The sequence below is a fragment of the Octopus sinensis genome, linkage group LG6 (genome assembly GCF_006345805.1).
Source record: "Octopus sinensis linkage group LG6, ASM634580v1, whole genome shotgun sequence".
NCBI classification, from domain to species: Eukaryota; Metazoa; Mollusca; class Cephalopoda; order Octopoda; family Octopodidae; genus Octopus; species Octopus sinensis.
The window spans coordinates 8,900,039-8,927,079 of record NC_043002.1 but is presented as its reverse complement, the minus strand read 5'-3'; the positions used below and the strand labels follow the sequence as shown (position 1 = coordinate 8,927,079).

At 40.4% G+C, this 27,041-nt stretch overlaps 1 protein-coding gene across 1 annotated transcript; it reads left to right on the top strand.

Moving 5' to 3' along the window:
- Nucleotides 1–211: 211 nt before the first annotated feature.
- On the top strand, nucleotides 212–25,547 carry LOC115213397 (isoamyl acetate-hydrolyzing esterase 1 homolog). The gene is made up of 6 exons (XM_029782347.2): nucleotides 212–546; nucleotides 17,603–17,658; nucleotides 19,652–19,871; nucleotides 21,225–21,312; nucleotides 24,560–24,678; nucleotides 25,329–25,547. The coding sequence occupies exons 1-6, from the start codon at nucleotides 349–351 to the stop codon at nucleotides 25,503–25,505; spliced, it is 858 nt and encodes a 285-aa protein (XP_029638207.1). The 5' UTR covers nucleotides 212–348; the 3' UTR covers nucleotides 25,506–25,547.
- Nucleotides 25,548–27,041: the final 1,494 nt, after the last annotated feature.

Here is a 27,041-nt window from a genome sequence, read left to right as displayed (position 1 = left end):
TTTATTTATATTCTGTCGAAATTCCTTCCTTATACAATTAATTTTACCAATTAGCTGACATTAAACCGAACAGTTTCTTTCTTACCAGCTGTCATATACTATCATTTCCATCATCCTTTAACCTTGCATCTTCATCTATTCTCTCTCCATCACATCTCTAATAAACAGCCATTCGTTTCCCTCTTACGTTACCTTCTCGCTTCGTGTTATTTACGTCACGCTTTCATTTCACTTCGTCTTTCTCTCATCACGAACTTCTTGCACAGGTAGTCCTCGCTCCTAATCGTGTTTATCGACGACTGGCCTTAACCCCGCCTCTTTTAGCTTTTCCATGTTTCGTCGTCGCAGATGTATCAGTATCCGCCACTGTTTCGTGTAGTAACTACGTACACAAGAGCTACCGCCACTTTCTCTCTGCGATCGTCCATCAAACGTGTAGCAAAGCAGCTCGAAACAGCAACAATATTTGATATGGCGGGAGATTCAGATTGTTCCGCTCCGTTCCGTTGGCCTAAGGCTTTTCTATTCGGAGATTCAATTACCCAGGTAAGTGCAACATGCTGTTTAGCAGGAATAACGCAAAAGCAACAAAATAACATGAGTTGTTTTATTTATTTATTTTTTCAATTAGAAAAATGTGTTTAATTAGTTATATTTAGAAATGTTAAATATACTGTAACCGACTTAATTAAAGGTTCTCGTTAGCAGTAATCATTAAGAAAGAGAGAGGGAGGGAGAGAGAGAGAGAGAGAGCCGTCGCGAATGAATACTATCGAGTCACCGTATAAAAATTATAATTAAATATGAGTTTAATTAACACCTGTATGTTTAAAAAGGTGTGAAAGATGTTATGGAATTCGGGAAGCTCCCAACGATCAGGTTGCTGGGAGCATTTGGAGATACATGAATGTCACGACCTCTCGTTCCCTTCTAAATGTCATTTCTGTTCACGCCGGTATGAAAAACAACATAAAGTCGCCAGTTATATATTTATTATACTATGGTTGTTTTAAATGTATTTCATCAGATCTACGGCCTGAACCGAAAGTATCATACCAAAACATTTTTGCGAGTAGAACATAACTATAAAGCTATTAATTTATGCCCTTACACGGCTGTTGATAGTCATTTTAAAGGTATACCGAAGTTGACATTTCTGTTTACCTAATTTGTTGAGACTAACCAATATAAATTCACAGACCGAACCAAGAACTATTCTTTTTCCTCAGTTTACAAAATACATCACTAAAAGATCAAAGATAATTTTCCTTTCACCGTTTAACAGACCAGTGTATTTGAAAACCAGGCGTCTAGTTTATGATGTATTGCTAAATGAGAATATATTTTCTTCGAACCAACGGCATTAATTTTGCAAAGATATTTAATGGGTTTTCTACAGGTTGAATATCCACTTCAACTCTTCCCTTTTATTCGTTGTCGTTCATCAGGTTTTGGATCTAGTCTTAGTTGTCAACGCATGAAGCTGTTGACATAACACTCCTTTCTTGAATGTCATGTCAAAATACTCGTCAATTATATAATGCTTCGGTGTAGAGTGACGAGGTGGAAGATCTGTGTGTGAACTGCTGAACGAAATGCCTCAGACTATTTAGTCTTCATTTCCTATATGCTTTAAGTTCGAATCCCACATGGAAGAGACAACTTCATCATACATTCTTACGAGATGATAAAGTATGTATGGATAGATTGACTACAGCTGCTAAACCTGTACATAAATTTTCCACGATACGTAATCAGCAATCAATAACTAGTGCTTCTGATGCTTACATCGGTATGCGTTATTTCAATAACACCTATTCACGGTTAGGTGATTAGTTATTGAATACCGTTGCTCTAGACGGAACCCATGCACCTTAAACAAGTTTTCCCACACTCACGGTTCTTATGAGCCTACCAGGGAACTTAGCACTCCTGTAACAGGAATGAACTATGAATGTATAAGAACATGTAAGAATGCATATGTGCTGACGGAAATTATCTCGGAAATAATTTTAAAACGTGATTAAACCAAATTTTAAGTGGCCTTTTGGAGGCAGTTGGTAATTTCAAATTTGAGAAATGTTTGAGGAAAACTACCTTAGATAAAGGTTTTATATACTGGCTACAAAAACTGGAGCATCTTACAGATGTGATGAGGCGAAGAAGTTCGATTAACTTTAAATTCAATTTACGTTGTCCGTGCAATAAGTTGACAGGTATTTTTCCTCAGGTATATTGCTATTATTAGTAACAAGCGTAATATGAGTATACACTAGTATACCCGTGTCATCAGAAATACCGACAATTTTATTAAGGATAGAGAATGGTACATCAAAGCAATGTGGAGAAACCATTTGATAAAAGTCAGCAATAGAATAAGTATATGTACACACACAGTATTGAAACATGTGAACAATCAGATATAGTTGTAACATCTCTACTGAAAATATTGTCGTCCACGTAATATATATATATATATATATATATATATATCATCATCGTTTAACGTCCGCTTTCCATGCTAGCATGGGTTGGACGGTTCAACTGGGGTCTGGGAAGCCAGAAGGCTGCACCAGGCTCCAGTCTGATCTGGCAATGTTTCTACAGCTGGATGCCCTTCCTAACGCCAACCACTCCATGAGTGTAGTGGGTGCTTTTTACGTGCCACTGGCACAGGTGCCAGACGAGGCTGGCAAACGGCCACGATCGGATGGTGCTTTTTACGTGCCACCGGCACGGGGGCCAGGCGAGGCTGGCAACAGCCACGAACGGATGGTGCTTTTTACGTGCTACCGGCATGGAGGCCAAATGAGGCTGGCAACAGCCACGAATGGATGGTGCTTTTTACGTGCTACCGGCATGGAGGCCAAATGAGGCTGGCAACAGCCACGAACGGATGGTGCTTTTTACGTGCCACCAGCACGGGGGCCAGGCGAGGCTGGCAACGGCCACGAACGGATGGTGCTTTTTATTATTTGAGGGAATATTATTCCTAACTTACAGGGTAAAATTCAATTTAGAAACATTAAATCAAATTTCACAAAATATAATATATATAGGCGCAGGAGTGGCTGTGTGGTAGGTAGCTTGCTAACCAACCACATGGTTCCGGGTTCAGTCCCACTGCGTGGCATCTTGGGCAAGTGTCTTCTGCTATAGCCCCGGGCCGACCAATGCCTTGTGAGTGGATTTGGTAGACGGAAACTGAAAGAAGCCTGTCGTATATATGTATATATATATACAAGTGTGTGTGTATATGTTTGTATGTCTGTGTTTGTCCCCCTAGCATTGCTTGACAACCGATGCTGGTGTGTTTACGTCCCCGTCACTTAGCGGTTCGGCAAAAGAGACCGATAGAATAAGTACTGGGCTTACAAAGAATAAGTCCCGGGGTTGATTTGCTCGACTAAAGGTGGTGCTCCAGCATGGCTGCAGTCAAATGACTGAAACAAGTAAAAGAGTAAAGAGTATATAAAAATTAGAAAAAAACCACCTTTTATCAATTCAAAATTATATGTAATTTTCTAGATGGTGTAATTTAATTGTTCATTTTGAATTGATAAAAGGTGGTTTTTTTCTAATATATATATATATGTGTGTGTGTGTGTGTGTGTGAAACATCCACTTTTTTGATGCTCACATGAACGGACAGAATTTGTACTGCTGGGTACCTGTTGTCAGTCCTCATCTGTCTTCCGATTATGGTGATATTTCACAGAAGACTCGGAACAAAGGACATGGTGACATGCAATTACATCTATTACATGATGTCAAGTCAAGGAAACAGTAAAACAAACACAAATAAATATATAAATACATATATATGCTTTCGAAAGCCTTCTCTTTTCTGTTGAGGGCTTATATGCCCCTTTATTAGACTATTTTCCTTAGTCATTGCATGGTGATCGCCATAAGCTGTAACCTTATATCATCATCATCATTGTTTAACGTCCATTTTCCATGCTAGCATGGGTTGGACGGTTCGACCGGGTTCTGGAAAGCCAGAAGGCTGCACAGGCCCAGTCTGATCTGGCAGTGTTTCTACAGCTGGATGCCCTTCCTAACGCCAACCACTCTGTGAGTGTAGTGGGTGCTTTTTACGTGCCACCGGCACAGGTGCCAGGCGAGGCTGGCAACGGCTACGATCGGTTGGTGCACTACAGCCTGCGTATACAGGACCCAAAGGCACTGCAATCCCAGAGTCATAGGCAGTGAAAGACAGGGGATCAGTATGTGAAATGATGCCTCATTTCATATGCTCATTACCAAGATGGCAGCAGAGTGCAGACAACTGGCAGGATGGATACTAAAGTCCTTCAAGACAAGAAATCAAGAAGTTATATTGACTGTGTGGAGGACCTTTGTTCTCAGCCACCTGGACTACCGCTCTCAACTCTTGTCACCACATAATACCAAACTAACCGTGGAGCTTGAAGCAGCCCAGCATCACTACACTAAAAATAGTGAAACGGTGTAGCAGATGAGCTACAGAGAGAGAGACTGAAAAAAGTACGACTTTGGTCCCCGGAGAGAAGGCACAACAGATATGTAATAATCTATATATGGAAAACTCTAGAGGGGCTGGTACCTAATTTCGGCATTGAATGTTATACAAATGCCAGAACAGGATTCCCTTGTATTGTACGAAAGGTATCATCCACTCCATCTAGATTCAAGAACAGGTACTGCAATAGCCTAGGGTTCAAGGGCCCACAGCTCTTCAATGCCCTACCACAAAAATTAAGAAACCTACATAATATGTATACTCTTTTACTTGTTTCAGTCATTTGACTGTGGCCATGCTGGAGCACCACCTTTAATCGAGCAACTCGACCCCGGGACTTCTTTTGTAAGCCCAGTATTTATTCTATCGGTCTCTTTTGCCGAACTGCTAAGTAACGGGGACATAAACACACCAGCATTGGTTGTCAAGCAATGCTAGGGGGACAAACACAGACACAAACACACATATATATATACGATGGGCTTCTTTCAGTTTCCGTCTACCAAATCCACTCACAAGGCTTTGGTTGGCCCGAGGCTATAGGAGAAGACACTTGCCCAAGGTGCCACACAGTGGGACTGAACCCGGAACCATGTGGTTGGTAAACAAGCTACTTACCACACAGCCACTCCTGCGCCATATGTATGTAGATGTCTTCAAAAGGAACTAGACACTTTCCTCTCAATATTGGATGAGCCTCTGGCTCGGCATGAGGTACAGACGAAGACAGCGGAGCCGAACTCTCTCATACACCAAATGGGCGAATAGCTGGAAAGAAAGGCAAATACAGGAGTGGTGGTGTGAAACACCTGCACACTGAGGATATCAGCTGAAGGATAATCACAGGTAAGAGTGCAAAAGTACAGTGGTGGTAGAGTATGACTGCAGCCGCAAGGCTGAAAAGAATAAAGGAATAAAAGAAAAGAATGCGTGTGTGTATATATATATCATCATCATCATCATCATCATCATCATTTAGCATCCGTCTTCCATGCTAGCATGGGTTGGACAGTTCAACTGGGGTCTGTGAAGCTGGAAGGCTTCATCAGGCCCAGTCAGATCTGGCAGTGTTTCTACGGCTGGATGCCCTTCCTAACGCCAACCACTCCGTGAGTGTAGTGGGTGCTTTTTACGTGCCACCTGCACAGGTGCCAAACAGAGCTAGCAAACGGCCACGAACGGATGGTGCTTTTACGTGTCACCGGCACGGGGGCCAGGCGAGGCTGGCAACGGACACGAACGGATGGTGCTTTTACGTGCCACCGACACGGAGGCTAGACGGAGCTGGCAAACGGCCACGAACGGATGGTGCTTTTACGTGCCACCGACACGGGGGCCAGACAGAGCTGGCAAACGGCCACGAACGGATGGTGCTTTTACGTGTCACCGGCACGGGGGCCAGGCGAGGCTGGCAACGGACACGAACGGATGGTGCTTTTACGTGCCACCGACACGGAGGCTAGACGGGGCGGCGCCGGCAACGACCACGATCGGATGGTTCGCTTAACCACAGCTGCAATTCCCACTGATGTTGATCGACCTCAATTTGGTTCTGCTTTCTGATATATGAATTGATTTGGTTTGATTTTGATTTTGACTGTTCTCACTGGTCTTGCCGGGTTTTCTCACGCACAGCATACTTCCAAAGGTCTCGGTCTCTGGTCATTTCCTTGGTGAGACCTAAAGTTCGAAGGTCGTGCTTCACCACCTCGACCCAGGTTTTCCTGGGTCTACTTCTTCCACAGGTCCCCTCAACTGCCAGGGTGTGGCACTTTCGCACACAACTATCTTCAGCCATTCTCATCACATGACCATACCAGCGCAAACGTCTCTCTTGCACACAACAACTGATGCTTCTTAGGTTCAACTTTTCTCTCAAGGTACTTACACTCTGTCGATTATGAACACTGACGTTACACATCCATCGGAGCATACTAGCTTCATATATATATATATATATATATACATATATATATATATCTTTATATATATAAAACTGAGAATGTGTGTCTGTTTGTCTGTCTGTGTGTTTCCCTAAAACTTGAGAACTACACAACCAATTTCATTCAAATTTTACACATGCCTTATTTAGGGTCCGAGGAGTGTCATCAGCAAAAAAAAATTTTTAATGCCCCCCCCCCCCGAAGCAGAGGTAGGCTGGATTGTAGCCACACTTCTATACAAGAGGGAGAACAAGATACAATTGATCGAAATTACAAAAGACGGGCTAACAGTTCCAGTCTGTTATATATTTTGAGTATTGTTATCACTAGCGATATCAAGATATAACTTTGTATTTTGTATTTTATGTGTAGATGTACATGTAATATGTACACATATATATACACATATATACATGCACTAGCACTATGACCCGGCAACGACGGGTCTTTAATGCTAGTATATATATATATAGTAGGTACTGTAAATTTAGAGTGAATACTAGATAAGTATATGCCACATAGTGGCAGAAGTGAGAGAATATATCAAATCATCATCATCATTTAGCGTCTATTTTCCATGCTAGCATGGGTTGGACGGTATAACTGGGGTCTGTCAGATTTGGCAGTGTTTCTACGGCTGGGTGCCCTTCCTAACGCCAACCACTCCTTGAGTGTAGTGGGTGCTTTTTACGTGCCACCTGCACAAATATAAATTAAAAAGCAGAACACAAAGGATATCGAGGTACACGTGTTTCAAGCTTTATAAATAATCCGTTATTACATCAGTGTATTATTGATATAAAAGATGGTTTAAAGCTCTCTTCAGCCGCAAACATTGTTAGTCCAAAGATTGCATCACAATATAAAAGGTACACGTAGTATTACCCATTATAATAGGTTTATCATATTTCCTTGAAAAAGTATATTTGTATAATTGTATAAACGTATAATGATTCATTGGATTTCAAAAATGAGCCTGGTGCAGCCCCTGGCTTCCCAGACCCTGCTCGAACCGTCCAACCCATGCTAGCGTGGAAAACGGACATTAAACGATGATGATGATTATACCACCATTCAGCATAGAGTGAATGTTAAATAGATTGGATTGAGTTTATATTTAATTCGCTTGTATAAGATAGAAAGAAAAAAATAGAAAGAAAAGATAAAAGTTAAAACATAAAATAAAAAATAAAAGTAATAGAAGCAAAGGACAAAAATAATAAAAGTAAAAATAAGGATAATAAAGTTAGATACACATATAAATAAGATTTAGTAAAATTGGAATAAATTAACAAAAGAAATAAGAACATAAAGTAGAGTAAGAGATAAAGAGATAAGATACTAAAGAGTGCTGAGAATAAGATTTTGACTTTGATGAGATGGTAGTGGTCATAAATAAAACCTTATTTTGACCACTTGTTGAAATATAGATTAAAATTTTTTTTTTTTTTTTTTTTTAATTTTTTTATTGCCCACAAGGGGCTGAACATAGAGGGGACAAACAAGGACAAACAGATTAAGTCGATTACATCGACCCCAGTGCGTAACTGGTACTTAATTTATCGACCCCGAAAGGATGAAAGGCAAAGTCGACCTCGGCGGAATTTGAACTCAGAACGCAGCAGCGGACGAAATAACACAAAGCATTTCGCCCGGCGTGCTAACGTTTCTGCCAGCTTGCTGCCTTGTTGAAATATAGATTAAGCACAACGATATCAAATTACAACCTTAATCTATATTTCAAAATAAGGTATTATTTACAACCACTACCATCCAGTCAAAGCCAAAATCTTATTCTCAGCACTCTTTAGTATCTTATCTCTTTATCCCTTATTCTACTTTGTGTTCTTATTTCTTTTGTTAATTTATTCCAGTTTTGCTAAATCTTATTTATATGTGTATCTAACTTTATTATCCTTATTTTTACTTTTATTATTTTTGCTTTTATTACTCTTGTCCTTTGCTTCTATTACTTTTTTTTTTCTATTTTTTCTCTCTCTCTATATATATATAGGCCTTTGATAAAGTCGATCATGGAATGATATGTCACAAACTGCATGATCTTGGCATAGTTGGAAAATTGGGAGAATGGCTTCATGACTTTCTGAAGGATAGCAGTCAGGTGGTAGTAGCCAATGGGGCCACTTCCATTAACACGCAAATAGTGAGCAATGTTCCACAAGGCACTGTTTTGGGACCACTTCTGTTCATAATGGCCCTCTAAGACATGCCTTCAGCCACGTAGAGAGCCACGATCACAAGTTATGCAGATGATACAAAAGTTTCACAGGCAATACAGAACCCTGAAGACACTAAGCACCTGCAATGTGAGCTGGACAAAATATACAAGTGGGCTGAAAAGAATAGCATGCAGTTCAATGCTGAAAAGTTTCAAGCTTTATGCTATCAGCATGCAATACCCAATAAATACACTGGACCTGGAGGGATTGCAATCCCAGAGGCACAATCAGTGCGAGACCTGGGTATTTACATGAGTGATGATGCAATCTTTCATGTGCATGTTGCTAAATTGGCAATGAAATGTAGGCGGCTGACTGGATGGATTCTTAGAACCTTTAGAACAAGAGACCAGGAAACCATGATGGTCCTCTGGAGGACACTTGTCCTAAGCCGCTTTGACTATTGCTCTCAGCTATGGTCACCATCCAGTGTCAAGTTAATCACAGAACTTGAGGCGATCCAATGAAGCTACACGAAGACGATAGCCTCTGTGCAGCATATAAGCTATTGGGAAAGACTCTATTCCTTAAAGCGTAGGCGAGAAAGATATGCCATAATATACATCTAGAAGATCCTAGAAGGACTTGTCCCAAACTTTGGCATCGAGAGTTACACAAATGCCAGAACTGGGCGCCACTGCATAGTGCCAACGACTCCAAATTTGCCATCAAGATGTAGGACAAGATACTGTGATAGCCTGGGCTTCCGAGGCCCACAGCTCTTCAATATCCTCCCGAAGAACCTGAGAGACCTGCATGGGGTGGATGCAGATGTCTTTAAAATGAAACTGGATCTCTTCTTGTCAGGTGTCCCAGATGAACCAACTTCATGGCAGGAGGTGCAGATGAGGGCAGCTGCATCGAACTCTCTCATGCACCAAATGGCAATTGCTAAAAAGCATTCGTGAAGTAAAATCATGTAGCAACACCAAATGGCGGTGCCCCAGCATGGCGACAGCTTGTGAGCTGAAACTAGATAAAAAAATAAATAAATAAAATATATATAAATATTTTTTTTTTCTGTAGTTTCAGCTCAGAGCTGCGGCCATGCTGATGCATCGCTGTTTTGCTACACTGTTATTACTGAGAGCCTCCTCCAATATGTGGCACTTGGTGAAGAATCATGGTTAATGTAGCTACACTCATTTGCATTTCTTGCCGTGAGGTAGCTTCATCTGAGACTCTTGACAGGAAGAGGTCAAGCTTTGATTTAAAAACGTTTATATCTACTTTGTGCAGGTTTCTCGGGCTCTTTGGGAGAATATTAAAAAGGTGTGGGCCCCTGAAACCTAGGCTGTTGCAGTAACTGGTCCTTAGGCGCGATGGTGTTGCTGGGATCTTTGGCGCAAATAGGATGAAGACCAGCCTGGTAAAATATGTCTAAGAATTAAAAGAAAAAGAAGCCCGACTTTTCAACATGACATCGAGTATTTTGGATAGAGCTGCACCTTACAGGCATGGTGTACATAAAAGACCCATCAAATGTGATTTATGCCTGCTGGAAAAATATTTCATTTTATTCCAGAACAATAACTCTTTAAATCAAGCACGCGAACTCTTGAATTCCTGCAGACACGCAGGTAAATTTAAAATGTCGGCTAGCAATATACCATATGGATAGTGTATATTTTTGATTCTTGGACTAGTTTTTATTCCCACTGTTAGATTTGTTTCTTATCATGCATGATTTATTCCGCATCGCAAAGTTATTGTACATATTTTGACATATTTCTTAAGGAAAACCTTCGACTGTTATATGCAAATATCATTTTCTTGTTTAAGATTCTGCTTTTATTTTATTTCATTTTATTGTATTTTATAAAAAACAATTTAATTGTTTAATTTATAGATAATTCGATATAGGGTGTTCTATTTTGCATGTCTTTTATCCGAATTTTATTATTATACACTCAGCAATTTTTTAAAATAATGTTGTTTGTATATATACGTCAGGACCCAGACATATTTTTATGTATTCATTTGTATGCGCCTATGTATATGTGTAAGTAAGCATATATGTTTATTCTTGTACACATACATACATGGATGTATACGTATACATGTATTTACTTGGATTTGTGTGAATGTGTATTTATGTACTTATTTCCATATAGTTATGGAAAGAAAAAGAAAATATATGGAGTTCCTGGAAGTGGATGCCAAATGAAAAAAATATTAAATTTGTAACTGAATGAGAAAATAAACTCAAAAAAGGGAGGTGGGGGTGGTGTAAAAATTATTGTTAATAAAAATAAATAAAACTACACTCCTTTAGAAAAAAAAATTGAAAGGAGAGATGTTATAGGGATAATAATAATAATAATAATAATAATAATAATAAACTAAAACAATATCTATTGTCATAGGTGCCCTGGGAATGATAGCAAAAGGGGATGATTGCTACCTAACTCAGATACCAGGAAACCCAAAAATGGCAGAAATTCGAAAGATAGTGCTCATGGGAACTGCTCATATCCTACGCAAAATACTTTCTATGTAATCTCAAGTTTTAAAACAAACATAATTTTTGTATGGTTTTTTTAGACATTCACTTGTACAACACTAAGTACAAAACCATATATATGGCACATTAGGCATAACACCAACATAAACTTCCAACCTGTTGTCTCTTGAGGTCTCTGGGTGAGACTTGGAGCCAACTTGTACAAATATAAAGCAAAAGTCAAACATATAATAATAATAATAATAATAATAATAATAATAATAATAATGGAACACCCCTCCCACATGACAAGTGGTATGTGATAGTTGTTATAAATTCTGTGACGTAGGAAGTTGAGTCATCAAGTAGTTGGCAAAGTCGGTCATAGATAGTCATGTCTTTACTTGTCTAACTAACTATACTGCTATATTGAAGTTGGCTTTATATACAGTCTGGTGTTGGATTACGGCATTTACATACTTGTTTTGGGGTTTTTCTTTTTACTTCTCTCCTACAAGTTTGCTATAAGTTACAGATGTCATTAATGCCTTCGATTTATGTTTTTAATATTTAAAGCAAGAAATTAGTTTACACATTTTGTTTGTTTTTTGATCTACATCTACATGCAACTCTGAGAAAGGTATCAGGTGGTCGTGGGATGAGCTAAAATCAACAGCTGAATATCCCTTAAATCAAACATCTTATCATTTAAAAATCATCATCATCATTTAATATCCGTTGTCCATGCTGGCATGAGTTGGACTGTTTGACTGATTATACTTGGAAGGCGGCGAGCTGGCAGAAACGTTAGCACACCGGGCGAAATGCTTTGTGGTATTTCGTCTGCCGCTACGTTCTGAGATCAAATTCTACCGAGGTTGACTTTGCCTTTCATCCTTTTGGGGTCAATTAAATAAGTACCAATTACACACTGGGGTCGATATAATCAACTTAATCCGTTTGTCTGTCCTTGTTTGTCCCCTTTGTGTTTAGCCCCTTGTGGGTAGTAAAGAAATATATACTTGGCTTGATGGGTCTTCTTCTTGAGCATGGCATAATGGTAAAGGTTTCAGTCATTCGTCATTACTTCCATGAGGCCCAACACTTGCCAATGCCAGTAACTTGTGTTACTGGCATTGGCCACCTTGCCTCAGTGAGGCCCAATGCTCAAAAGATGCTCTTACGTGCCACCTGTACAGGTGCCATTTGCGTGCCACCAGTATATGCTATGACTGTGATTTTACTTGGCTTGATGGGTCTCCTTCTCAAGCATAGCATAATGTCAAAGGTCTCAGCCATTTGTCATTGCCTCTATGAGGTCCAACACTCAAAAGGTTTTTTTCACATGCCACTGGCATTGATCACCTTGCCTCTGTGAGGCTCAATGCTCAAACGGTGCTTTTTACATGCCACCGGCATGGGTACCAGTTACGTGACACCAGCATTAGCCACAACCATTATTTCACTTGGCTTGACAGGTCTTCTCAAGCGCAACATATCACCTAAGGTCTCGATCACTAGTCATTGCCTCTTTGAGGCCCAGAGTTCAAAGATCATGCTTCACCACCTTGTCCTGTGTCTTTCTGGCCCTACCTCTACCACAGGTTCCCTCCATAGTTAGAGATCACTTCTTTTCACTGCTGTCCTCGTCCATACACATCACATGACCATACCAGCACAGTTGTCTCTCTTGCACATCACATCTGATGCCTCTTATGCCCAACTTTTCTCTCAAGTTGCTTATACTTTGTTGTACATGCATACTGACATTGCACATCCACCAAAGCATACTGGCTTCATTTCTTTCAAGCCTATGCATGTCCTTGGCTGTCACAGCCCATGCTTCACTGCCCATATAGCATAGCTGTTTGCACACAGGTATTATAAAAATCTGCTTTTCACTCTGTGGGAGAGGCCCTTTGTTGCCAGCAGCGGTAGGAGCTCTCTAAACTTTGCCCAGCCTATTCTTATTCTCACAGCTACACTCTCAAAGTATCCACCTCCACTACTAACTTAGTACCAAGATAATGGAAGCTATCTACTACCTCTAGCTGGCAGTTGATGGAATTTATTTTCTCTACATTTTCTGTGTTTATTGTACCTGTGCATCTTCCACACATAAAAACTATTTTCTCTGTTATTGCTGCACTTCTTATGCTACCATAGCTTACACCAAGTACATCATATGGAGTTTCTACCTATGCCTTTTCTACAGATTGAGCAGGGCCATCAACCTGAAGAGATTTGAGATCTGTCTGCCTCCCTACTTACTGTGACTTTGGTTTTTGCTAGGTTGACTCTAAGGTCCTTTGATTCTAGACCTTGCTTCCATACCTGAAACTTCTCTAGTTGTGGTAGTGATTCAGCTATAAGAGCAAGGTCATCAGCACAGAGGATCTCCCAGGGACAGCCTGTCTTAAATTCCTCTATTATTTCCTGGAAGACTATGATGAACAAGAGGGGGCTGTGGACTGATCCTTGGTGAACCTCTACTTGTACCCTGAATTCTTTGCTGTACTCATTACCAATCCTCACCTTACTGACAGCATTCCTGTACATGGCTTGTACTGTTCTCACCAACTACTCGTCTATTCTTAGTTTCTGCATTGACCATTGACCACCAGATGAGGGATCGGGGGGACCCTGTCAAAAGCTTTCTCCAAGTCAATGAAAGCCAGGTACAGAGGTTTATCTTTGGCTAGGTATTCTTCCTGCAGCTGCCTTACCAGAAATATAGCATCAGTGGTGCTTCTCCCTAGCACAAAACCAAACTGCACTCATCTAGACTAACTCTCTTCTTAATTAGTTAAGCTATGACCCTCTCTGTAACTTTCATTACCTGATTCAGCAATTTGATACCTCTGTTATAATTATATAAGGCATCACCTTTACCTTTGTAGCAGTTGACTATTGTACCTATACACCAGTCATTGCATATGACTCCTTTGTGACTCATCTGATTTACGATTCAGATGAGTAGACTGTAACTCACACCACCAGATATTTTAAGCATCTCAGTGGTGATTCCTGATGGGCTGGACCCTTTCCCTGTCTTCATATCCTTAATTGCATTATCTACCAAGGTATTGTCGATTCAGATAGTTGGTCCCTTAATTTGGTCAACATTTGGCAGACTCTCCTCCTCCCATTTATTCCCCACGTTCAGCAATCTTTCATAACAGCATTTCCAAGCCTCTTTCTTTGCAGAGTCACTAAATGCAAATGCACCATCATCCATACAGACACATTTTTCCTATAGCATCACAATTTTCTCTCGCATACTGTCTTGCAATCCAAAACACTTCAAGTCTTTGGTCCTCACGTCACTGAGCATAGGCAAACTCCTTTTCTGCTTCTCCCCTTGCTAGTATACCTGTCTCCTAACTTCCCTTCTGGCTATCTGATACAGTTCACTGCTATCCCCACCCTTCCAGGCCTGTTTCTTTGCTCTAATGACCTTGCCCACAGCATTGTTCCACCACCATGTCACCTTAGGTCGGGATGGCTCTTTGCACCAGATTTGGTCTGTGGCACTGAGCAAGCTGTCCTGCAGGAATTCCCAGTTGCCCTCTATGTTACAAGTCTGTAGTTCCTCTCCCCTCCCATCTTTTGTTTTAAAATATTTTCAAATTTATGTTTCATCTTTTTTAATGCAAAGTGTGTAGTGCAAACAGAATTGGCCAAAATTGGTCTTGAGGGAGTGGAATGTCATAAATTTTTCAGAATATTTTTTCATAAAAAGCTTACCCCCATCATTTCCAAGACTGCTATGCAAAAAAGGGGGGAAAAAAGGGAAAAACCCTCATCAAAAAGTAGAAAATCCAACTTATGTGGGCATCCTGATCTGAAATTCTGCCACTTATAGCCATTGTCATCTGTGGTTACGTTCTGAGTTCAAATTCCACCGAGGTTGACTTTGCCTTTCATCCTTTCAAGGTCGATAAATTAAGTACTAGTTATGCACTGGGGTGGATGTAATTGACTTAATCCGTTTGTCTGTCCTTGTTTGTTCCCTCTGTGGGTAGTAAAGAAAAAAAAAATTTATAGCCATTTTTGATGGTCCATTAAAATTTTATTGAAATGTCATATTCCAAGATCTCAGGATTTATGTAGTTCTATTCCAGCTACAATGGAACAAAATTCAAGTCCCGGTGACTTGTGTCTTTGGGATTTAACTAGGTCTGTAAACACTGCAAAATTGACTGTTTGTGACTTGTAACAAAATAGGCTTTACATAAATATCTTTAAAAATTGCAACTGCTATGCTATGGTCACTATTAATTTTTGTAATTTGAAGATGATCATCACCTCAGTTTCTAAGAAATGGCATCATAAATATGGCTAATTTATTCATTTAGGCTAATTAGGCAAGATTTTGACCATTTCACTGACCATTCAAATTGTCATATTTCCTAAAATATTCATCCAAATTTCACAAATGAGGAATTAAAATGTTTCTTTTTGGATGCTCTCTTAGGAAAAATTGAGTAGAAAGTACATTTTAATATTTCTAAAAATTCATAGTTATTTGCCACCCATGGTGGCAAATGTATACTTCCAAAGTTATGTTATACGACAGCTAATTATCATCATCATCATCATTTAACGTCCGTTTTCCATGCTAGCATGGTTTGGACGGTTCAACTGGGGTCTGGGAAGCCAGGAGGCTGCACCAGGCTCCAATCTGATCTGGCAGTGTTTCTACAGCTGGATGCCCTTCCTAACGCCAACCACTCCGTGAGTGTAGCGGGTGCTTTTTACATGCCAGGGGAGGCTGGCAACGGCCACGATCGGTTGGTGCTTTTTATGTGCCACCAGCACAGAAGCCAGTCAAGGTGGTGCTGGCATCGACCATGAATGGATGGTGCTTTTTACGTGCCAGGGGAGGCTGGCAACGGCCACGATCAGTTGGTAGTTTTTACATGCCACCGATGCTGGCATCGGCCACGTACGGATGGTGCTTTTTAGGTGCCAGGGTAAGCTGGCAATGGCCACGATTGGTTGGTGCTTTTTATGTGCCACCGGCACAGAAGCCAGTCAAGGCGGTACTGGCATTGGCCACATACAGATGGTTAACACTCTGGTAATAAATAATGTTGCCATATCACAAGTATTGTCTACTATTTTACATTCATTTTTCTGTACTATTTCGTTTTTGGATTTGGTTTGCAAGATTCTTTTTATGAGTTCGTGTGTTGAAGCATATCCTATTGTGTCTGGGGAGAGTCATTTTTTTTTTTGTGCCTTATTATGTAACACACTCACCGGTAAAATTACCACTTATTTCTTGATATTATTGTCCTAAAACTTTTGTTGCATCTTGCAACCTTTTCAATTGTAACTTCAGAATATGCTGTTCACAAGAACTCATCCCTGCCACACAACATGAAAATTAACACACCAATAGCAGACCTGGTTAGAATAATGACCAATGCGTCCCCACTATGTGAACCCTATGAAATGAAAAAAACATATACTTCATACTAGTTGTAAATTAAATTCTCCATTTCAATGATTGATTGATTATTTATTGTTGAGTTGCTTGATGTGCACTTGTTTCTCTAGAACATTCACATGGAATTAGTGAATTGAAAAAACAAAAGGAAAAGAACAATTATTGGGTATTTCTAGTTGTGGTCATCCTGTCTTTCGTATCGGTCATATCGTTTCAGTTTGGAAGGTGATTAGAAATTGGTTCGCTACATTCAGTCTCCTGACTAATTAGAAGTTGTACCCTTCCTGATTTGTGAATTGTTAAATTTAATAAAGGCAACCAAGTATTAATCATATACTTTGGCAATTAATTAAAACAATCAACATTTTGATAATAAGTCATCTCATATTAGTGCTCTGGAAACATTAAAAATTATTCATCATCATCATCGTCATTGTTTAACGCCCGCTTTCTATGCTAGCATGGGTTGGACGAATGACTGAGGGCTGGCGAACCAGAAGGCTGCACCAGGCTTCAATCTTGATCTGTCAGAGTTTCTATGGCTGTATGCCCTTCCTAATGCCAACCACTCCAAGAGTGTAGTGGGTGCTTTTTATGTGCCAACGGCATGGGGCCAGTCAGGCGGTACTGGCAACGTCCTCATTCGAATCTTTTACACATGCCACCAGCACAGGTGCCAGTAAGGCGATGCTGGTAACGATCACGCTCGAATGGTGTCTTTTACGTGCCACCAGCACGGAGGCCAGATAGCTGCTCTGGCAACGATCACGCTCGGATGGTGCTCTTAATACCCTACTAGCATGGGGCTCGAGTGCCAGTAAGGCGACACTGGTAACGATTCAAAAAATATGTTTAATATTTTTGTGTTAGGGCATTTAATTTGTTAAAATTGTTTTCTCTTCTGATCATTATTAAATGTACACAGTTATTATTTCTTTAATGGTTTCTTTTATTTGAATCCCACACTGCTTATATATTTAAGTTTAATTCCAATATTCTTTCTCTTTTCCATTCTAGTATGCCTTTAGTCATGATGGCTGTTGGGCTTCCCTTGTGGCAAACATTTTGCAAAGGTAAGACTAATTTTTGTAATTATTTTAGGATAAGTTAGCATTTATATATATATAGGCGCAGGAGTGGCTGTGTGGTAAGTAGCTTGCTAACCAACCACATGGTTCCGGGTTCAGTCCCACTGCGTAGCACCTTGGGCAAGTGTCTTCTACTATAGCCTCGGGCCGACCAAAGCCTTGTGAGTGGATTTGGTAGACAGAAACTGAAAAGAAGCCCGTCGTATATATGTGTATATATATATATATATATATATATATATATATGTGTGTGTGTATGTGTTTGTGTGTCTGTGTTTGTCCCCCTAGCATTGCTTGACAACCGATGCTGGTGTGTTTATGTCCCCATTACTTAGCGGTTCGGCAAAAGAGACCGATAGAATAAGTACTGGGCTTACAAAAGAATAAGTCCCGGGGTCGAGTTGCTCGATTAAAGGCGGTGCTCCAGCATGGCCGCAGTCAAATGACTGAAACAATTAAAAGAGAGTAAAGAAAGTATATATGTATTTATATATATAGGGAGAGTTTACGAAAAAAACAAAAGACGAAGACAGGTGGTGTACAAAACAAACAGATGTATTAGTATAATGCTCAGGAATAGAAAAAGTCTTTTACGTTTCGAGCCTACGCTCTTCTACAGAAAGGGAAACAGAAAAAACAAGGAGAGAAAAAAGGAGAGATATATATATATATATATCACCCATAAGAAATATGGTCACGTGGTGCTCCAGTTTCATGAGGATTTCTTTAATTCTTGTGAGGCAATCTTCAAACTTGCCTATGTGGTTCGGAGCATCCGGTGGGCAATATGTATTGCATATGACTATATTATGCAGTCTTATGTATACAATTAGAGTGTCAAGTGTCACATACCGAATTTGAGTATGACAGTAAAACCTGGGGTGTGAGGTTGTCACATATGTATACAGCAACTCCACCATGGCTCCTTTCCCTTCTATCCGTTCACAGTATGGCATAGTTCTATATAAGCAACTGAATATAAAGCTGCTACACCATTTTTGAGGGCTGACGCATTCATAAATAACCTGATTAACTATATGGGTGATCTGACTGTATCCTACTCTACTAGGTATTATAAGCATCTCGGCAGTGACTCCTGATGGACCAGGGGCTTTCCCTGTCTTCATATCCTTAATTACCTGATCCATCGTACTGCTGTTAACTTGAAAAGCCGTTTGGTTCACATACAGGAGACTCCCTTTCTCCCATTCATCATACATATTTAATAGCACTTTCATATCTTTTTCTTTTCAGAATCATTAAACGCTAGCATACCATTATCCATCCATACACACTTCTCTCCCTCAACATCTCAACCCTTTTTAAACCAAACATCCCCCTCCCTCTTTTGAGGTCCTTAGTCTCGCAAGTTGCCAAGGAACCTCACTAGTGCTGGTGGTGTGAAAAAGCATCCAGTACATGTTGTAAAATATTTTGTGTTAGGAAGTGCATCCAGCTGTTGAAGTCATACCTAAATAGACACACGAGAGCCTGATGCAGTCCTTGGACCCATTGGATGCCATGAAGCTGTGCAATTCATGCTAGTGTGGAACACGGACGTTAAATGATGCCATTATTGTTGTTTCTTGAATTGCAATTATAGAAAATTTAAAAGGATTTCACTAAGAGGAGGCTTATTTAATGATTCTGAAAAGAAAAAGATAAGAAAGTGCTATTAAATATGTATAATGAATGGGAGAAAGGGAGTCTCCCGTATGTGAACCAAAAAGCTATTCAAGTTAACAGCAGTATGATGGATAAGGTAATTAAGGATATGAAGACAGGGATTTCACTAAGAGGAGGCTTATGAATGTGATTTCTAAAATCCTTGATGCAGTGAGCCTTCCACCAATTTCTAGCTAATAGTTTTCGGTTGCTACACTGGTGGATTCAGTGTTGTACTTTTGTTAGTATATAATTTGCACTGTTAACCTTTCAATTCAATTTTTCCAAACTTTTCTTTTCATTTTGATTGTAGGAAATGTGATGTTATCAACCGGGGATTCTCTGGATATAACAGTCGGTGGTGTAAAAAGATTTTGCCTTCTGTATTGAATAAAAATGAACTGAAAGATGCTGTATTTGTGACTATATTCTTAGGAGCAAATGATTGTGCTGATGTAAAAATTAATCCTCTTCAACATGTTCCTGTAGATGAATTCAAAAACAACATGGTAGAGATGGTTCAAATACTTCAGGTGAAAATTTTTATTATATTTAAACTGATCCCACCCACCTTTTATTTTATGCATACAGGTATTGCTGTTTGTTTATGAACGAGTGTGATTAAGGAGTTTGTTTTCTCAACCACCTCATTTTTGGTTCCGTCCCTTTGCATGTCTTCTGCTATAGCCCCAAGCCAACCAAAGCCTTGGAAGTAGGACACGCAAGGAGACAGAAGTACACACACACATACATAAAAACACGTAAACACATGTATATACAGAATATCCTCATCATCATCTTCATCATCGTTTAACATCCGTTTTCCCTGCTAGCATGGGTTGGACGGTTCGACTGGGGTCTGGGAAGCCAGGGGCTACACCAGGCTCCAGTCTTGATCTGGCAGTGTTTCTACAGCTGGATGCTCTTCCTAACGCCAACCACTCCGTGATTGTAGTGGGTGCTTTTTATGTGCCACTGGCACAGGGGCCAGGAGAGGCTGACAACAGCCACGATCAGTTGGTGCTTTTTACGTGCTACCAGCACAGAAGCCAGTCAAGGCGGCGCTGGCATCGGCCATGTTCGAATGGTGCTTTTTACATGCCACCAGCACAATCAATACATACATATTAATATACACACACACACATACATACATACATACACATATATGCATGTGTATGCACACACACACACGCTGACCCACACACATGAGCACAAACACAACAAGGAATGCAGTGTGAATAACGGACAGTCAAAACTATTGGAAAGGTTGCAAGAGGCAGCGAAAATTTTAGAAAAATCCATGCTGTATTGTGTGCACGATAGGTGAACTGCGATATGGCAAGGCATTACTGTATATATATATATATGTGTGTGTGTGTATACGTTTGTAAGAGAGGGATATGTGCATATGTGTGAGTATAATAATAATGAAATTATTGTATAAATAGACAGGCAAAAAAAAAAAATAAACAGTGCTCAGGTGCACCACAACTTGTCAGAATATATGCAGTAATGTACAAATGTCTGGAAAGCGAACAATGTATGAGTCAGATAATGCTTGTGTGTGTATGGAGGGGAAAATATCAGGTGTAGTGTTGGCGAATCTCAGGAAGCATGGAAGTTTTGAAGGATGCAGAGCTCCGACAACTAACAACTGATGCCAGCAGTTTGTTCCATGCTTCAGCAACTCTCAGCGTATGTACGTATGCACATTTACATATATCTCAAAAGATATTTACAAAATAGCATAGTGTTAAAAGTATACAGTAACAAAATAATGAATAAAATTTTATATATTATTTAACTATCAAAGGGATTTCTTAATCATCCTCTGCATGTGTTTCTCTCTCTATATTTTAAACTACAAATATATATTTAAACAGGAAAGTGGATTATCTGCTGAGCAAGTGATTCTAATCGGCCCTCCTGCTGTAGATGAAGAGTCCTGGGCCAAGTGTTGTGAACAAAAAGGTAACATTGTCTTTCTATCTTCCATTTCGTTATGATAATGATGCAGAAAATCTTCACAGCATAGTTATGTTTTTTCAACTGCATGGGACAAACTGTCTGGCCACATGGGACACATTGCACTATTAATTATATGAAAGTTGAATGTGTGTGTTTTGTCACACTCACCTGAGTATATTATTTGTGTTAATTCAACATACCTCATTAGGTATTTCTTATTAAGTTGTTGACACGAACTTATTCATCGTCATTGTCATCATCATCATTATCATATAACATCCATTCCCCATTCTGGCATGGGTTAGACAGTTTTACTGGAACTGGAGAGCTGAATCAAGTTCCAGTCTGATCTGGCAAGGTTTCTATGGCTAGATGCCCTTCCTAACACCAACCACTCCGAGAGTGTAATGGGTGCTTTTTACATGCCACTGGTAATGATTTTGACTACTATTCATGGGTGCCATTTACATGGCACCATTTATATGGCACTGGAAATGGCCAGAACTACAATGTCATGGGTACCATTTACATGACACCAGCACAGTTACAACTACTGGCCTGATGAGACTTCTTGTGCACTGCATATTACCACAGGTTTCGGGCACTTGTCATTGCTTCTGTGAGGCCCAACATTTGAAGATCATGCTTCACCACCTCATCCCATGTCTTCCTGGCTCTACCTCTGCCATAGGTTCCTCCACAGTTAGAGATTGACACTTCTTTACACAGCTGCCCTTGTCCATATACATCACGTGACCATACCAGCATAGTCGTCTCTCTTGCACACCACATCTGATGCCTCTTATGCCCAACTTTTCTCTCAAGGTGCTAACACTGTCGTACATGCACACTGATATTGCACATCCAGCAAAGCATACTAAGCCTCATTTTTGTCAAGCCTACAGCCCATGTTTCACTGCCATGTAGCATAGCTGTTCGCACACAGGCATCATACAGTCTTCCTTTCATTCTGAGGGAGAGGCCCTTTGTTACCCAAGAGGTAGGAGCTCTCTGAACATTTCCCAGCCTATTCTTATTCTAGCTACTATGCTTTCAGAGCATCTACCTCCACTACTGACTTGGTAACCTAGATAATGGAAGCTATCAACTACATCTAACTTACCCACCTGGTATTGGATGGAGCCTATTTTCTGCATGTTTGAATTTTTTATTGTACCTGTGCACCTGCCACACACAAAAACTATTTTCCCTGTTAATCTTTCTCTGGTATTGCTGCATCTCTTATGTGTCTGTAGCTTACACTGGGTGCATCTTCTGGAGTTTCTACCTACCCCTTTTATACAGATTGAGCAGGGCCATCTACTGAAGGGATTTGCCATTTGTCCACTTTCTTCCTTACTAAGACTTTGCTTTTTGCTAGATTATTATATAGTAAAACTTACCAATATTTCAAATTGGAAGGTGATTTATGTTTATGCAAGAAATTCCACTGGTATATGTTTGTGCACACATACATGTGCACAAACATGTATCAGTAGCAATTCCTGCATGAAACAAAGCTTGTCATAAGTGACTTGGATATATAAATGCAAATAACATCGGATTTTAATATAAATTCTTCATTTGTATGAGACAGAGCTAGAAATAGAGTCCATACATGCTATATGTATCTTACTCCATGTATATAGCTTAGATTTCTTTTGGCACATAAAAAGCACCAACCGATCGTGACTGTTTCCAGCCTCCCCTGGCACCTGTGCCGGTGGTATGTAAAAAGCACCAGCCATATGTGGTCGATGCCAGCACCACCTTGACTGGCTTCTGTGTCGGTGGCACGTAAAAAGCACCAACTGATCGTGGATGTTGCCAGCCTCCCCTGGCACCTGTGCTGGTGGCACGTAAAAAGCACCAGCTGTACGTGGTCGATGCCAGCGCCGCCTTGACTGGCTTCTGTGTCGGTAGCATGTAAAAAGTACCAACCGATCATGGCTGTTTCCAGCCTCCCCTGGCACCTGTGCTGGTGGCACGTAAAAAGCACAAGCTGTACGTGGTCGATGCCAGCGCCGCCTTGACTGGCTTCTGTGTCGGTGGCACATAAAAAGCACCAACCGTTTGTGGCCGTTGCCAGCCTACCCTGGCACCTGTGCCGGTGGCATGTAAAAAGCACCCACTACACTCACGGAGTGGTTGGCATTAGGAAGGGCATCCAGCTGTAGAAACACTACCAGATCAGACTGGAGCCTGGTGCAGCCTCCTGGCTTCCCAGACCCCAGTCGAACCATCCAACCCATGCTAGCATGGAAAACGGACGTTAAACGATAATGATGACGATGATGATGTGCTAGCTTTATTATCAGGTGTGACTCCTGATATACATACATTTCTCTCTTTCATAATATCGATAGTCTGCTTGCTTTACTACTTTCTTTCTCTATCTTGGTCCTGAAAAAAATATATATCTTGTCTTTTTCATGATAATTTGTTTTATTTTGTCCAATGAAAGCTTTTGACTTGTTGTAAGTTTGTATATCTTGTCTTTCTAATAAATTCATATATTTTGTCTCATGAAAGTTATATGGTCCACTATTCTGCAATGTGCCCATCCACCCTTGCCCCCCACCACATGCCCCACAACCACCATCACAAACCATATCTGCCTCCACCACTTTCATCTATCCCCCAACCCTCAATTGGATACAAGCAGCAATATCTCATCATCATCATCATCATCATTGTTCGACCGTGATCGAGACAATGGAATTTACCATGCTACACCAGACTTCACGGTCCATCATGGCATTACCTGTATCCCTGGAGATTACATCAGGGTAGGAGAGTGGGTGTTTGTTTGGTGTTGTTTGGTTGGGAGCTGACTCTTCTCCATCAGGTGATACCCATCTGTTAAGATTGAGGGCATCACCGTCAGTGGACGCCCTTGGAGGTACAACGTGATCAGAGACAGGACCCGGCAAAGCAGGGGCTGGACCTACATCCGCAGGTATACCATTAGGTCTGGTTCCCTGGGGAAGAGGAACCCTGGTGCAGTTAATTGTAAATTCCATAGTCTTTTCAAATGGCTAATATCTCAATAATTAACACAGAAACATGGAAAAAAAGTCGTGAGACCTAGATTAAATGAAACTTCGAAAATTGCCCATAGTGTTTCAAGATGCACTTTTAACTATGTTGTAAATATTTTGTCAATGTTATGTTTTGTTAGTTTCATTGTTGTAATTTACTGGCTAATTTGGATTTAATCCTTGTTTTATGTTCATTGGTTTGTTTACAGATCGAGTCAGTTCAAATTTCAATAAAAACACAATTCATTATGCTGCAGCATGCAAACAAGCAGCTGAAGAGGTTGGCACTCAATGCATAGACCTTTATACAGAAATGATGAAGCATAATGTAAGTGTTTTTTCATTCTTTACATTACATGTGTGAAAGAGACATCACTGTCATTAGTTTACTATCATTTGATTTTTCACTTTGATGATTTTCTTATTGTTGTTGCTGTTGCTGCTGTTGCTGTTGAGCGAACGGTCTTCGTCCCAGAGCTCGCAAGAAGGAAGAAATCCGAAACGTGGTCCTTTGCTATTCGTAAGACCCGCAGAAGAGAAAGCAGGTCAACCCCCGACACCGAGAGCATCGACGGATGGATGAATGCGCATCCAGGCTCAGCGGTTGCGTAGGAAGTCGGGGACAAGAAACAGGAAGGAAGAGTGAGAGAAAGTTGGAGCGAAAGAGTACAACAGGGGTCGCCACCACCCCCTGCCGGAGCCTCGTGGAGCTTTAGGTGTTTTCGCTCAATAAACACACACAACGCCCGGTCTGGGAATTGAAACCGCGATCTTCTGACTGCAAGTCTGCTGCCCTAACCACCGGGCCATTGCGCCTCCACTTGCTGCTGCTGTTGTAGTGCGTGTGTTTTTATTGGCTAAACTGGCAAAATGACCATTCCTAAATACAACAATATCTGTTTCAACACACGATTTCACATAAAAAATCTTGCAAAACAAATATATAAGTGTAAAATATTTATTTTCTGTTTTATTTAGAACTGGAAAGAGATGCTGAATGATGGACTTCATTTATCAAACAAAGGTTCCTGTTTTCTGTTCTCTCTGTTACTCCCTTTGGTTGAGGAACTGACAAAGAATTTGCCATTTATACTCCCTTACTGGGCGGATGTTGACCCAAACAACCTTGAGATGTTACTAGATGGTATCAAATAAAGTAGTACCACAGGCATTTAACTACAGTTATTACTGAAGGAATTTGGGGATCTTTTTATTTTTGTTATTTGTACCCCTTTTAGGGATTTCAATCTACTTTCTGTCTTTCATTCTTTCCTTTTTATACACACCTTTTTCACTCTCCCTTGAAGTGTGTGTATGTATATATATATATATATATATATATATATATATATATATATATATATATATATTTGTTGTGTGCAACAGAAGCATTCTTAATTTGAAATATCATACTTAATGCAAACAACATTGAGAGCTTAATTAACTGTCTTATTCGTCCTGAGATGATATCTCATAAATGTACTGTATTAAAAAAACCACAAAAGCAGCAGTAGCAGTGCTAGTAGCATATAGTGGTACAGTTCTATATCTCTCAAGCCAAACTCTTAGCCTGTCATTGTTTCTGGCACTATGAGGGCTCCATCATCAAACCAGCTGACAAGGGTGGAGCTGTAGTTGTGTGGTGTGCAAACTTCTAGGGGGTCAAGGCATTCTGCTAACCTCAAGACACCTTTTATCATTCTCTGCCCTCTGACCTGATGCCTCACAACCAACAAGTCATTTCTTTCCTCCCCCTCCTTCCTATCCCCAGACCTCATTGTCTGGACCCTACACACCCCTATCATTTACTTCCTTCCCAAGATTTTTAAACCCAGCAATTTCAGCCACTCCATTGTCTCTGCTAGCAATTACCCTATGGACTCAATCCCCTAATACTTCAACTTCATCCTTGCACCCATAATGGCTTCCCTCACCTCTCACATTCACAACACCACAAGAATAAGGGGAAGAAAGTTCAGAGAGCTCTGTTGGCTACAAGACATCTCTCTCTCTCTCTCTCTCTCTGGGGTTGTATGATGCTTGTGTACAAACAATGCTACATGGTAGTAAAATACTACACTTCTCATTTCCTCTCAGACCTTCCTGACTTTTGTTCTCCTTTGACATGAAGTCTCTTTATACTCCTCACACACTCAAATATTTCTTTGACTTACATCATGACCCCCCCCCCCCGCCAGCCTTGTACTCCTATTCCTCTTAAGTTGGCCGAACTGGTTCTTCCTTTGAATTGCTTTTCATTCTCAGGAGAATTTTACCAACGGGTCTCAGTATGACTATGGGAATGAGAATGGGCCCTACTGTGTAAAACTCATTGTCAGCTTTGCTGAGCTCTAGATATTTCAGTCCCCATTCCAGAGCTGTACAGTCAGTACCTCAATGACTACTGGTGGGATCTCACTCTTCTGCAAACAACTCAACTTTTTTCTCTCCTTCTCTAACCAGTCCTTCCTTCTACCCTTTTCCACCACCTCTGTTAACTTCATTGATATTTCCATTGCCATCAACTACTCACCCCTCTCGTATCACCTTTCATTACAAGCCTTCTGACTCTCACTTCTACCTCAACTTCTCTTCCTTCCAGAAACCCACACCAAACTCTTTGTCCCTACTCTCACTTCCTCCATTTCCATTTGCTCTGTAGTGACAAACATGACTTCAAGACACAGTCCC